The 14,448-nt window shown below is 33.5% G+C and overlaps 2 protein-coding genes across 2 annotated transcripts; both read left to right on the top strand.

The window, feature by feature from the left end:
• Window positions 1-2,023: 2,023 nt before the first annotated feature.
• On the top strand, window positions 2,024-3,856 carry LOC107060422 (uncharacterized). Its single transcript, XM_015308381.1, has one exon. It carries the CDS (start codon window positions 2,024-2,026, stop codon window positions 3,854-3,856), a length of 1,833 nt encoding a protein of 610 aa, XP_015163867.1.
• LOC102584385 (uncharacterized) lies at window positions 3,656-9,576 on the top strand. Its single transcript, XM_006346609.1, has 7 exons — window positions 3,656-4,038; window positions 4,433-4,932; window positions 5,022-5,330; window positions 6,090-6,144; window positions 6,221-6,410; window positions 8,661-8,762; window positions 9,467-9,576. Exons 1-7 carry the CDS (start codon window positions 3,973-3,975, stop codon window positions 9,574-9,576), a joined length of 1,332 nt encoding a protein of 443 aa, XP_006346671.1. The 5' UTR covers window positions 3,656-3,972.
• Window positions 9,577-14,448: the final 4,872 nt, after the last annotated feature.

Raw genomic sequence — 14,448 nt, 5'->3', positions numbered from 1 at the left:
GCATAAAAAAATAAGTGTGAAAATATTTGGAGATCATTTTTTTGGTTTTTGTTCCATTTTTTTGGTGCCGAATGTTTATTGTTATATTTTCTATTTTCAATACAATTCCTTGTTTTTCTATTTCATAACATATACGGAAGTTTGTGATGTAAGCATTACATTTTTAAAAAAAAATCTATTTTAGTTTATGACTTATTAATTAGTGAACATAATTTAAAGTTAATACTTAGTTTATCTATTAGCAATATAAAATTATTAATTCTTAATACAATTTAAAAAATCCAATAATCATTAAGTAAATGAATTAATGGAAATTATAAACGTATTGTCCCGATAAATTAAGTCAATTGCTAATTCTTATTATTTGATTGAAAAAAAAATCAATTTTTGGTCATCAAAGAATACAAAAGAAAAAACTTCGAATTACAAAGTACAATTTATCGGATCTAAAAAGTGTCAATTATTGTATTTTAATTAATTTGATATAATTATTTAATCAAAAGTTATTAGATATAACAATTAACAATAACATATTTAATGTAATTTCACATGTGGGATTTGATAAGGATAGTGTGTAGATAGACCTCACCTTCCCCTTCACCGGAGAGGATTTTTCCAAAATACCCCTAGTTTAAGTAAAATAATGCAAAGCATATTTTAAAAGAAAATATTGTAGAGATACTATATTGAAAATACAAGTATATATGTTTGTAAAACTGAATATAATTGAAGAACATTTATAATTACGCTAAAATGTATCATTTTGATAGAATAGGTTCGTATCAAATAATAATTTTTGAAATAATTGATCAAGAATAGATCTGGGTATCGAATTGAGCGAGTCCAAATTATATACAATATTAGTCCATATTAGAATTCAAGTTTTATATATATATATCTTGAGTTCTAATTTGGACTAATATTGTATTAAGTAAAATAATACAAAGCATACTTAAAAAGAAAATATTGTAGAGATACTATATTGAAAATACAAGTATATATGTTTGTAAAACTGAATATAATTGAAGAACATTTATAATTACGCTAAAATGTATCATTTTGATAGAATAGGTTCGTATCAAATAATAATTTTTGAAATAATTGATCAAAAATAGATCTGGGTTTAATGGAGCCCGTACTTTGATTGAGTTTTAACCTAGCAATGGTAAATACAATTGAGGTGAGCCGAGCTCCGCTTCTTAAAAGCATAGGTTAGAAACATGGTCAAAACCTTATTTAATTAATTTAGCGTTTGACCATGAATATATTTTTTTCAAATAATTTATTCACTTTATTTCAAATTTCTTTTTGACTATAAAGTTATCAAATATAAATTGAAGTTGTAGTTGAAGTTTTGAAAAATATCTCAAGAGGTGTTTTCACTTTTTTACTTTTCACGTTTTACTTTTATTTTATTTTTACAAATTAATGAGGGTATAAATTACATTTACAAAAAAATTACATCCAAATCCAAAAAAAATAAAAAATCCAAATACTATCATCAAACACAACTCCAATTTCAGCTTTAGATTCAAAAATTTCAAATAAAGTTGAATAATTTTTTATTTTCATGGACACTCCCTTTACACTTAAACCAAATAAGAAGAGAAACTCTCTTAGAATTAGGAATATTGTCGTCAACTCATGCAACAAATGTTTAGCACGTGTAACCAAACCAACTCTCTCATATGCTGCAATCATTGTCTGGTATAGACTCGGCCAAGGAAGAAGTTTTGCCTAAGATTTTAGTTTTGTAGAGCAGCTAGTATCTGCTTAAAATAACTGTGACATATCTTTGCTTTGCTTCAAGTTTGGAACTCAAAATCAGGTATCCTCAGTCCTTGACTTGCTTTCCCTCACATATCTGCCAATAGATGCTAGTCAAGAACTAAGACTTCATGAATTTTCAGCATCCATCCGTTCAATCACACAACGTGCTTCTTCCTCTGTACCAGGGACGACATTCCTAACCCATGCTAACAATATATTTCTCTATTTATTTTTCTTTGTAGGAAATTTGAAAATGGACAAGTGTTGGATGCGTTGTACTGACAGATCGAGCGATGTTTACTTAAAAGGAGTTGAGAGTTTTCTTCAATTTGCATTTAAGCAATCAGAACTAGAAGATGAAATTCCTTGTCCTTGTAAGAAATGCAATAACGTTTTCCACAAGTCTAGAGATGAAGTCAAGGAACATCTAATAATTTTTGGGATAGTTCAAGGATACACACGTTGGCTTTATCATGGAGAATTTGCACCTAAAAAGCAAAATGTTAATCAAGAGGAAAAAGGAAAGGAACCAGGTGTTCCTTCTCAAAAGAAAAGAAAAGAGCGAGGTGATGATATGTTTGAGATGATATATGATGTTGTTGGTCCTGAAATCACAAATGATTCTAGTGGGGTTAAGTATAAACATGGTGATGCTTCAGAATCTACTTCCACATTTTCCAAATTATTGGAGGATGCTGCACAACAACTTTATCCTGGTTGCGAGACATTCTCCAAGTTATCACTAATTGTGGAACTGTTCCAAATCAAGTGTCTTTATGGGTTGAGTGGTAAAGCAGTTGATAGCATACTAAAGTTATTTAAACGAGCACTTCCTTCTGGTGAAACTTTACCAGAGTCATTTTATGGAGCAAAAAAAGTGATTCAAAATTTAGGTCTTCATTATGAAAAGATACATGCTTGCGAGAATGATTGTATGTTATTTTGGAAACATAATGCGAAAGCTGAATCCTGCTTGATTTGTGGGGAGTCTAGGTGGAAATCAGTTGAAGGTCAAAACACTAATGGGGATACTCAAGGAAAAACTGGGAAAAAAGTTCCTCGAAAAGTGTTGCGTTACTTTCCCTTGAAACCAAGATTGCAAAGGTTATTTATATCACCAGAAATAGCTTCAGACATGACATGGCATCATGATCGACATTCAAAAGATGGGGTTCTTAGACATCCAGCAGACTCTGAAGCATGGAAACATTTTGATACATTAAATTTGGGCTTTGCTAGAGATCCTCGTAATGTTAGACTTGGTTTAGCATCTGATGGGGTAAATCCTTTTGGTAATTTAAGTGTTTCTCACAGCACTTGGCCAGTGATCACTACTGTCTACAACTTACCCCCTTGGATGTGCATGAAGAAACCATATTGTTTCTTATCTTTGTTGATACCTGGTCCTAAAGCTCATGTAAATGATATTGATGTATACTTAGAACCATTGATAGATGAGTTACGAGAACTATGGTTTTATGGAGTCGATACATATGATGCTTCAAGAAAAGAGAATTTTTGTATGCGGGCAGCACTCTTATGGACTATAAATGATTTTCCCGCTTATGCCAATTTATCTGGATGGAGTACAAAAGGAGCTTTGGCTTGTCCGTTATGCAACAAAGACACACCATCTACTCGATTAAGGTATGGTCGTAAGTTTTCTTATATGGGTGCTCGTAGATTTTTATCATCTAATCATAAGTGGCAGAGTAATAAACGTGATTTTCATGGAAAAGTAGAAAGAAGATCTGCTCCAGAAATTCTTTCTGGAAAGGATGTTTTAAACCAATTGCTTACTCTTGAGGACATGAAATTTGGTAAGACTCCGAAAAAACGGAAGTACAAAAAAAGTAAAGGCATTCATAATTGGAGGAAGCTTGGTTTAGCATCTGATGGGGTAAATCCTTTTGGTAATTTAAGTGTTTCTCACAGCACTTGGCCAGTGATCACTACTGTCTACAACTTACCCCCTTGGATGTGCATGAAGAAACCATATTGTTTCTTATCTTTGTTGATACCTGGTCCTAAAGCTCCTGGAAATGATATTGATGTATACTTAGAACCATTGATAGATGAGTTATGAGAACTATGGTTTTATGGAGTCGATACATATGATGCTTCAAGAAAAGAGAATTTTTGTATGCGGGCAGCACTCTTATGGACTATAAATGATTTTCCCGCTTATGCCAATTTATCTGGATGGAGTACAAAAGGAGCTTTGGCTTGTCCGTTATGCAACAAAGACACACCATCTACTCGATTAAGGTATGGTCGTAAGTTTTCTTATATGGGTGCTCGTAGATTTTTATCATCTAATCATACGTGGTGGAGTAATAAACGTGATTTTTATGGAAAAGTAGAAAGAAGATCTGCTCCAGAAATTCTTTCTGGAAAGGATGTTTTAAACCAATTGCTTACTCTTGAGGACATGAAATTTGGTAAGACTCCAAAAAAACGGAAGTACAAAAAAAGTAAAGGCATTCATAACTGGAGGAAGTAAAGCATCTTTTTCAAGCTTCCTTATTGGAAAAATAATTTAATACGTCATAATTTAGATGTGATGCATATTGAGAAAAATGTGTGTGATAATATCATTGGGACATTATTAGATATTGAAGGAAAAACAAAAGATAATTTGAATGCTCGTCATGATTTGAAGGAAATGGGTATAAGAAGTGAGTTGCATCCAACTCAAAGGGATGGAAGATGGTGTTATCCGGCAGCATGCTATTCTTTATCAGCAGATGAGAAGTCTAAAGTATGCAAATTCTTGAAAATGATTAAGGTTCCAAATGGTTATTCTTCTAATATATCACGGTGGGTGAAGTCAGAAGATCGTAAAATTTATGGACTGAAGAGTCATGATTCTCATATTCTGTTGGAACAATTGCTTCCTCTTGCAATTCGCGGAGTCGTGCCAAATAATGTATATGATGCTATCACTGAGTTAAGTATTTTCTTCAGAGAATTGTGCTCGAAAACATTAAGAGTTGATGTGTTGGACCAACTTGCAACTCAAATTCCGATAACATTGAGCAAATTAGAGAAAATATTTCTACCGGCATTTTTTGATGTTATGGTACACTTAGTCATTCATCTTCCAAGAGAGGCTAAACTTGGTGGACCTGTACAATATAGGTGGATGTACCCAATTGAGCGGTATGTTTCAATTTAAAATTTTGATTTAATTTTATGTGGTTTGTTAATTTATCATTCTAATTTGAGTGGTATCTTGTTATATCTTGCAGATTTTTACGCACATTGAAATGTTATGTTCGTAATAGAAATCAACCTGAAGGATCTATTATAGAAGGGTATATTGTTGAAGAAAGTATAATATTTTGTTCAAGGTACTTACCTGGAAATGTGAAAGGATATGATCGAATGGATAAGAATTATGAAGATGATCATATTAAGACATATAGTGGATTATCCGTATCTGAAAGAAAAGGTTCTCCTTTATTAAGAGATGCATCTAGAAATCTTGAAGAGTTAGAGAGAAAACAAGCTCATCTTTATGTCTTGAGAAATTGCGAAGAAGTGCAACCATTTTTACGGTATGTTTTTTATTGCATTCGCTAATTTACTATATTAGATCCCGAGTCTAAGTTAACAATTTAACATATTACGAAGCAAAATATTTTTTGCTGTCAGTGGACAGAGAGACAGTTTTATAAAGGAGTATGACAGTAGTAAAATTTGGGGCAAATATCACATTCAGTGCTAACATCATACAATACTATTAGGATTGAAAGGTGATCTGATCTCTGGTTGTATTACTCTCTGCAAGTAGCTCAAGTGTTGTTCCTTTGGCATTCTACATTCTATTCAATGTCATACTCCCACTAGCGTCAACTACGTATCTCACCTGAAAGACAAATCATCGAGAATAAGATTTAGTCAATACTTTGTCTACTTAGCTACGTCCTTCAGTAGACTTCCCAAATATCATAAACATGGTTCTAGATATAGCGGTTGCTCATTAACCACAAGAATGCTATCAAATATTGAGATTTATGTAACAAGTAAGGATAGTTAAAGAATGTTTTTTTGTTTATTATTATACCATAAGGAGGTACCCTACATTTTGGTTATACTTGAGGGATGATTTTATCCCAAAACACTCATCCGGATTGACCTCTCTAATCATCTGACCACACAAATCCAACACCATATCTCCCTTTCCCTGCATTTTCAATTCACTTAGCATGTGTACCCATTTACCCATCAAAATATTCCCAGAGAAGTTACCTTTCTTAACCCTATCTTCATCTTTTATTTTATTTTTAATTAATGTACACTTATTTGTATTACAGTGAGTATGAACAGAGTAATAAAAGCATGAACTTTGATGATTGGTTTTTTGATCGGGTAAGTTTTTATTGTCTTTCAAATTAAATTTGTGATACTTATTTATCATCATTAATTTATATATTTTTTTGTATAGATTGTACAAATGCGCAAAGAAAAAAATGAACTCGCAACCTATGAATTGTATTCTTTGGCTAGAGGCCCTTTTGATGGTGTTCAAAGATTCAAGGGGTATGAAATAAATGGGTTTAGATTTCATACTAAACTACTTGAGGAAACGAGGAAGACCCAAAATAGTGGTGTTTTAGTAAGAGGAGAAGCGAATGGTAAGAATATTAATTACTATGGTGTTTTGACTGAAATAATAGAACTTCAATAATTTGAAGGTAAACGGGTTATTATTATTATTATTATTATTATTATTATTATTATTATTATTATTATTATTATTATTATTATTATTATTATTATTATTATTATTATTATTATTATTATTATTATTATTATTATTATTATTATTATTATTATTATTATTATTATTATTATTATTATTATTATTATTATTATTATTATTATTATTATTATTATTATTATTATTATTATTATTATTATTATTATTATTATTATTATTATTATTATTATTATTATTATTATTATTATTATTATTATTATTATTATTATTATTATTATTATTATTATTATTATTATTATTATTATTATTATTATTATTATTATTATTATTATTATTATTATTATTATTATTATTATTATTATTATTATTATTATTATTATTATTATTATTATTATTATTATTATTATTATTATTATTATTATTATTATTATTATTATTATTATTATTATTATTATTATTATTATTATTATTATTATTATTATCTACAGGGTGTTTGTTGACAAAGTCTTCAGTTGCAATGTGATTTTCTTTTCTTTTTTTGGGTTAAATCATACACTAAATACTAGTAGCTTGTAGAGTGATTTTTTGTAAACAAATTGTCAACATTTATTAATTTTTCTATGAAAAAAAATTATTCTTTTTAGATTGTGACACTCTTCATATTTTGTGTCTCTCATTGAATACCAAAAATATTATTGTTAATTTATTATGACCATATAAGTACTATTATTATGGTAATTTCAATCGTAAAAATATTTAATATAGATAAAACATTAGTATGTACTACAAATTTTAACTTGTGATTGAAAATAATTATTAACTATGAAATATTTATCAAAATAATAGTTTTATGGCTATATTATTTTATCATGACAAATAATTATACTTTTTGTGTCAACTATTGCCACGATTATTTAGTACTAAAAAATAATAATATTTTTTGGCTATAATATTTTATTTTAAATCATTTCTTGTGGCTAAAAAGTTATTGTTACTTCAACAAATTTTCGTGGAAAATCATTTCTTGTGGCTAAAAGGTTATTGTTACTTCAACAAATTTTAACCAGATCGTGGCAAAATTGAATAATTATCTATGCAATTTTGATATAGCAAAAAATTCATGACTATATTATCTAATATTGCCACAATTTTTGTAACTTCAAGAAAAGCTATTGTTTAGCTAGAGATTTGCTTCAACAATAATGTATTGTAGCTAAAAGTTATTATTACTACGATAAATTTTAGCTTGTGGCAAAAAATAATAATTAGTTACGAAATATTATGAAAGCAAAATAATTTATGGCTATTTCATTAAACTTTTGCCACAATCTTTTATTACTTGAAGCAAGATTATTTATTTAGCTACAATAATTGTTTTAAATTATATATTGTAGCTAAAAGATTACTATTGCTAGAGTTAATTTTATCGCGTGGCAAAAACTTATAATTAGCTATAAAATTTCACCGTAGCAGAAAAATTATAGCTATTTAGGTACTTATTGCTACGATTGTTAGCAATTATAACAAAAATTAGGATTTAGCTTTGTCAATTTGATTTTCGTGGCAAAGAAATTTGACAAATTTTTATATAGCCACAAAATTCAAATTTTTGTGGCAATTACTAAATAATAGCTACGATTTTCAAATTCATAGCTTAAATTTTGTAGCTATAAATCCATTATCTTGTAGTGATTTTACTATCAATAGAAATTACCCGGTTGTTTACCTTAGCCAATCCTATCACATCCCAAGAATCCCGTCTCCATATTTGTATTTTTGTTTTTAGTTGTCGTTTCAGTTGATAATTGATTACAAAACCCCCTTTGATACTTGACACTTGGGTCAACTTTTAATTTATCATGTTTTTCTTCGTAAATGTTTATATATATAATTGACTTGAACACATTTATGCTTATCTATTGATTCTCAATTACAAACCGCTCCCTTGGGACTTGACCCCAACTCACTAGTTCGGTTATAGTACTACTCACGATCATTGGCACTTGAACTGGAAGTAGTGTCTTGCTATGTGAAATCAAAATGATGCCACTACCGGGGAGTGGCGTTATTTGAGAATTTCTAGTTAAGTTAATGTGTGTTCTTGTTAGTTATAGTTCTACTTACGTAATTTTTAGTTTAGTTTTGCTTGTTTGTGTTGAAACAGGAAGACTGAGTGTGAATGGTGACAATGGTTACCAAATGGACCATCCCCTTTTGAGACTGTTGAATCATAGGGATAATCTCCTAATGTTCAAACAATTGGGAGGTGAGACTATCCATGAGATGTGATCGAGGTTTAAAGCACTGTTGATACAATGCCCAACATATGAAATTCCCAATCTATTTCTACTGGAATGCTTCTATCGGAGTCTTAATTCCGGGAGTAAAGGATTAATTGATCAACTAATCCTAGGTGGTCTTATGAGACACTCCTATGAAACCGCAACAAAACTCCTTGATCTTGTGTCTAACACCAACAAGGATACTGAGAAGGACTAGCACTTGGTCATTTTGCAGGGTTAGATGGATACCTTGGTCCAAAAGGTTGAGGGACTGGAGGTGCTGTCCAAAAAGAAGGGCAAATACATACCCCTTCATGAGCGGAGAATGTGTAGGACAATGAGAGTAGACGTATCGAGGATATGCTATTAATCATTCTCCAAAAGTTTAATGAGCAAGATATAGTGCTAGAGGATATGCTATTAATCATTCTCCAAAAGTTCAATGATTGGCTCTCACTCTAGATCTATCAAGCTAATGGAAAACCTCATGGGTCATGTGTTGCCTCATCTATACCCAAATAGACAAGGGGGGTTCCGTAGTGACACCGTGGCCAACCCCGAAAATGAGGTTTAGGTGTTGACTTGTGTCGTGTCGTGACGTTAACTATGGCGCTGCTTAGGAGGCAACCCAAGAACCTTTTTATCACTATTTTTTGCTTTAAGAAATAATGGTGTGTTGTTTATGTAGGAACAAGTGGGAATGTTGTTGAAAATTACAGGTTTGCGAGCATAAAGGCCAGTCGGCATATCGCCGAAGAAGTCGACGACCCCGACCCAGACCGCCGTTTGGACCCCTAGTTTAACTGGAGGTCCTGTAAAAAAACTCGGTGAGATAAGTATCCATTCGGTGATTTGCTAAGTGGATTGGCGACCACGACTAACAACGCCGACTGGGTGAGAATTGGACGATTCATTAAAGTAAAGGTTTAAACTTTCAAACTCTTCAGTTTCCCTCACTTTTGTTATTGTTGATGTGTTTTGGGACTCTCTGATAGGATTAGTATGTTTGAATGCATATTTTAAGATGATAATCTTGCCCGTATTGGTTTGGTTGTTGAAATCCCAAATTCTTGTTCTTTTAAATGATTTAAATTTTGTGGGGTTGTGTTTCCATGTTGTTTAGCTTGTTTCGGTGAAGTTTGAGTAACCTGTATTTTTGCCAACAGATGTAATTTTCCTAATGATAGAATGGATGACATCATTCTTAAGGGCAAAGACGTCAATTGGCCAAATATGGCAAAACTGGGAGAAGTCTAAATATCCCGGGGTAATGGGTGTTATGGGTCTTACTTTAATTTGTGTAGTGTATGTTTGATTTAGTTTTTGGGGGTTGCGGGGTCGAATTTGAGAAGTTGGGTTGAAAATAGGCTTATTGGGTCGTTTGGCGAGCTGGGTTGAGCTCGCCAAACCACTCGGCGGTTCACCAAAGTTCCCCATCTCGCCTTTAATTTCTTGCCAAATGTATTCTTCGGCTCTGTAACTTTTGACGAGAAGCCTGAGGTCGCCAAAGGCACTCGGTGACTCGCTGAAAGACTTCTTGATCGCCTTTTTTCTGCACCCTATACTCTTTTTGCATTGTAACTTTCGGCGGGTTAACTCTTGCTCACCGAAATCTGTTGGCGATTCACCAAAAAGCCTTTGCCATCGCCAACTTGCCATAACTTTAAAGTCAATCCTTTTGGTGAACCTGATCTAGCTCGCCAAATTGATTTGGCGAGTCTTTCTACAACAGTTGTTTTGTGAATTTAACTGAATTGGTTCCAATTTTTTCCCGATGTTTTGCAGACATGGCTAGATCTAAAGTCACAGCAAGAAACATGCCACCCTGAAGGAAAGCAAAAGGGATTGCACTCAATAAGGATGCAACTACATCCATGGGCAAGTCCATAAAACTCACCACAACTGGTGGTAAAGGCAAAGGTAAAGGCAAAGCACCAGCGTCACCGAAGGCAAGCTCCGACTGTGACGACATCTATGACACTTAACTCACCACTTCTGAGAGTGAGGGTGAGCATCAGGAGCCTCAACACAATGCTTCCAGTACATTGATACCACTTGGGAAGAAGCCAACAACTAAATTTAAGCTGGTTGACTACGTGGTCGTCAGGGGCAAGAAAGTGCAATGTCATTTTACCACCATCAACGTAATATTAGAACACACTATGAGGCTTGAGGATAACTGTCTCCACAAGACCAGGACGACGACTTTCGAGAACATGAAGAAGTGGTTGGCTCTGTTGATATCAAATGGCAGTCCCAAGTGGTTAGAGTTTGGATAAGCTATTGAAAAGAAGGACCTTAATGTGGAAGCGAGGTATTGGATTGGCTTCATCAGCAACACGATCATACCCTTCCAAAACGAGTCGATTCTTCACCATGCCAAGACAGCCTGTTTGGGTTGTGTCATTAAGGGGTCAAGGCTAAACCTGGGGATGATCATCGCAAAGAAAATGCACATGCGGTCCAATGTAACGACCCTAAAAATGAACTAGTGAAACTAGAGCCTAACGTGTGTGCGTTTGTGTTGTCTTGAATTTTGAAGTGGTTTAATTTTGTCCACAGTCTTGGTTGAAAGGTTTAGGGGTTAAACGTCAAGGTATGACTCCCCTTGGACCACCCTAAGGGTCCTTGAGAAGGACCCTAAGTCTAACCCCAAGACCCCTTAAAACCACAAGGTTGCCCCAAACTTGGTGGACCACGGAAGGGGACCACGCCCCGTAGGTCTATCCACACCCCGTGGATGGCCTCCGTGTGTCATGGCCCCAAAGTGCAAGCCACAGTCCCAATTGATGGAGGACCAGTACGGTCCGTGACCCCATCCACGAACCGTGGCTGGGTGCTTTGTGAACCATTCATGTTTGCTGTTAAGGTGACACGGCCAAGCTAGGGGTGAATTGTTAAATTCACCCCAAGTCCTAATTTGTGTGGGGTCAGTTTTTTCTAGGATTTTAAGGTATTTTAAGAGTATTAAAACATTAAATTAGTATTTTAGATTTCATTCTTCAATTTCCCCAAATCAAAACCCTCTCTCCCAAAATATCTTCTCTTTAAGAACTCCATTGAAGACCAAGAGAAGAAGAAGGCTTAGGTCTTGAAGAGGAAGGCTATTGGGTATATTTTAGTGGGATTTTTCAAGTAAAAGGTATGGTGATCCTTCATCTAGGGTTAGCTTTCACCCTAGATACAATTTCAAAGAAGTTTCATAGTTTTCAAGTTCATGAAAAACCCTAAGTTTCACTCAATCTCATGGGTTCTTGCATCAAACGTTTTCAAATTATAAGTTATGATTATATTGATGTTTAATTGATGATTTAAGATGAAAATACTCTATGAACCGATGATATCTCTCAATTCCTAAATTGTGACTTATGAAGTGGGTTTGTTTATTATGAATGAATGTTGATGAATTATGCCTAAATTGATTTAGATTATTGAATTGTATCATCATAAATGCCTAATTACGGTGAATTGTTGGTGAATTGAAGATTTGTGATTATAGCATTGAAAGGGAAAGTTTGACCTAATTTCATGTTAAAGTAGAATTGTCTTGAATTGTTGATCCACTTGAAAGGTGGAGGTATTTACTTACTATGTATATTGTGATCATGGCCTTGAAGACATAGTGTGAGGAATTGAAGTATTATTGTGATGTCTTACATATGAATGTGATGTGAAGCATGTGTGTGATCTCAATGAATGAAATATGATCTTGTTTAGAAGCTAATTGTGTTAGGATTGAATGTTATCTCTCTAGTAACACTCATGAATGTTAATGATGGAAGGTGAAGGGTTTTATAATGTAATGTTGAATGTGATCTCTTGAATTGGTAGGCTTAGGTATCCTTTTCTTATATGATGAGTATATCTTGTCTTAATGTCTTAATTTCTTGAATTGGTAGATCTAATGTTGGTAGCCTTTTCATAAATGAATGAATGAATGAGTTTAATGATAATGTTAATGAAGAATGAGTCCATTGAAAGGCTATACTCAATTGTACTCAAACGAATGATAATGACTTGTTTGAAAGGACTTTCTCACAATAAGGGGGTTCTTAGGTGAAAAACTATTATCATCTTTGAATCTATGAGCTTTCCAATGAATGAATGTTGGGTTGGGATGGATACTCATACGTTAGTTGATGTGGGGTATCTAGTCGCAATCCCCATCCCTTTTTAATGAATGTCAGGTTTGAGATGGATGACTATACATTAGTTGAGGTGGGGTATCAACTAGAAATCTCTTATCCCATAATGAACGAATGTAATGAATGTCAAACACTCTATGGGAATAATGCCAAGCACAGAGTGGATATGGATTGGGATGGCTGCTCATACGTGAGTTGAGGCGGGGCACTTAGTAGCAATCTCTTGAGATGGATACTCATATGTTAGTTGAGGTGGGGTATCTAGTAGCAATCTCCCTATCCCATAAACTATGTGTCCACATAGTTCTAGCTAGTGGATCAACTTAAGGCTAAACAAACGATGGTCCTACCTTAGGCAAGTAGGAATCCCTTTATCCGGTGAGGGTGACACCTGGATTCCATGTCAAGCTCATATGGTCTATGTCGGTTAAGGCTCATGCCCACGAAGAATGTTAATGAACTATGGCATCTTAAGAATGCACTACTTAGTGTGGGTTGTGGTATGGGACGCCATCTATGCATTGCACAAGTAGGCTTTGATAGAGGTTTTGGTGTGTTCCTTTATAATGTTAATGAAATGAAGGGGCTCTTATGCTGATTTTCATGAGAATGGTGATCTAATGTCTAAAGACTGAATGTGCTCTTAATGTAATGAAGCTAATGAAAAATGTGACTTATATGCTTAAATGTAAGAATGCATGCTATACTTGGATTGTATTATGAGTACTTCCTTGTCATGAATTATTGTATGTGAATGTGCCTTGTATATGGTGACTTTAAAGGAGTAATTAGTGTGAGTAGTAGTATGGGATGCTATTTGCACATTGCACAAGTATGACTCAGAGTTGTCTTAGATGTTGGTCTCAATGTGATGATATGACTCATGTATTGTTTATGTCTCTTTCCAAACTTAATGTATGAAAGTCCTCTAAATGCTCGAATTTGTCCTAAATGAATCTAATGAAGAAGGTTGGCTTAAGTTCTTAAATGTAAATATGCATGCTATACTTGGATTGTATTATGAGTTACTTCATTGTCATGTCTATTGTATATGAATGTACCATGTCTATGGTGACTTCAAAGGAGTACTTAGTGTGAGTAGTAGTATGGGATGCTATTTGCACATTGCACAAGTATGACTCAGAGTTGTCTTAGATGTTGGTCTCAATGTGATGATATGACTCATGTATTGTTTATGTCTCTTAAATGCTTTATTGTTTAAAGGTGGAAAGGATGAATGGTAAGTCACTTTTGGTGATCTTAAGGTGGTGCCTTAGTGTGGGTGGTGGTATGGGACGCTGCACATACATTTCACAAGGCATAGCTTGAGGGTTACTTGAGGTGGAGGCTCAAGGTGAAGGTAAAGGTTTATATGTGATCTTGTTCAAATGTGAATTATGTGACTTTGTATGTTGGTTGTGAATTCTATTATTCCTCTTGTATCAATGTTCATGAAGTTTTACAAAAATGGCATAAAAGCATGACTTTGAACTCAAATGTCCTTTTTAAGCATGTTTTGGCATGG

Source organism: Solanum tuberosum, unplaced genomic scaffold (assembly GCF_000226075.1).
Source record: "Solanum tuberosum cultivar DM 1-3 516 R44 unplaced genomic scaffold, SolTub_3.0 scf00082, whole genome shotgun sequence".
NCBI classification, from domain to species: Eukaryota; Viridiplantae; Streptophyta; class Magnoliopsida; order Solanales; family Solanaceae; genus Solanum; species Solanum tuberosum.
The sequence above is the reverse complement of the archived record's forward strand: the minus strand, read 5'-3'. Positions and strand labels throughout refer to the sequence as shown.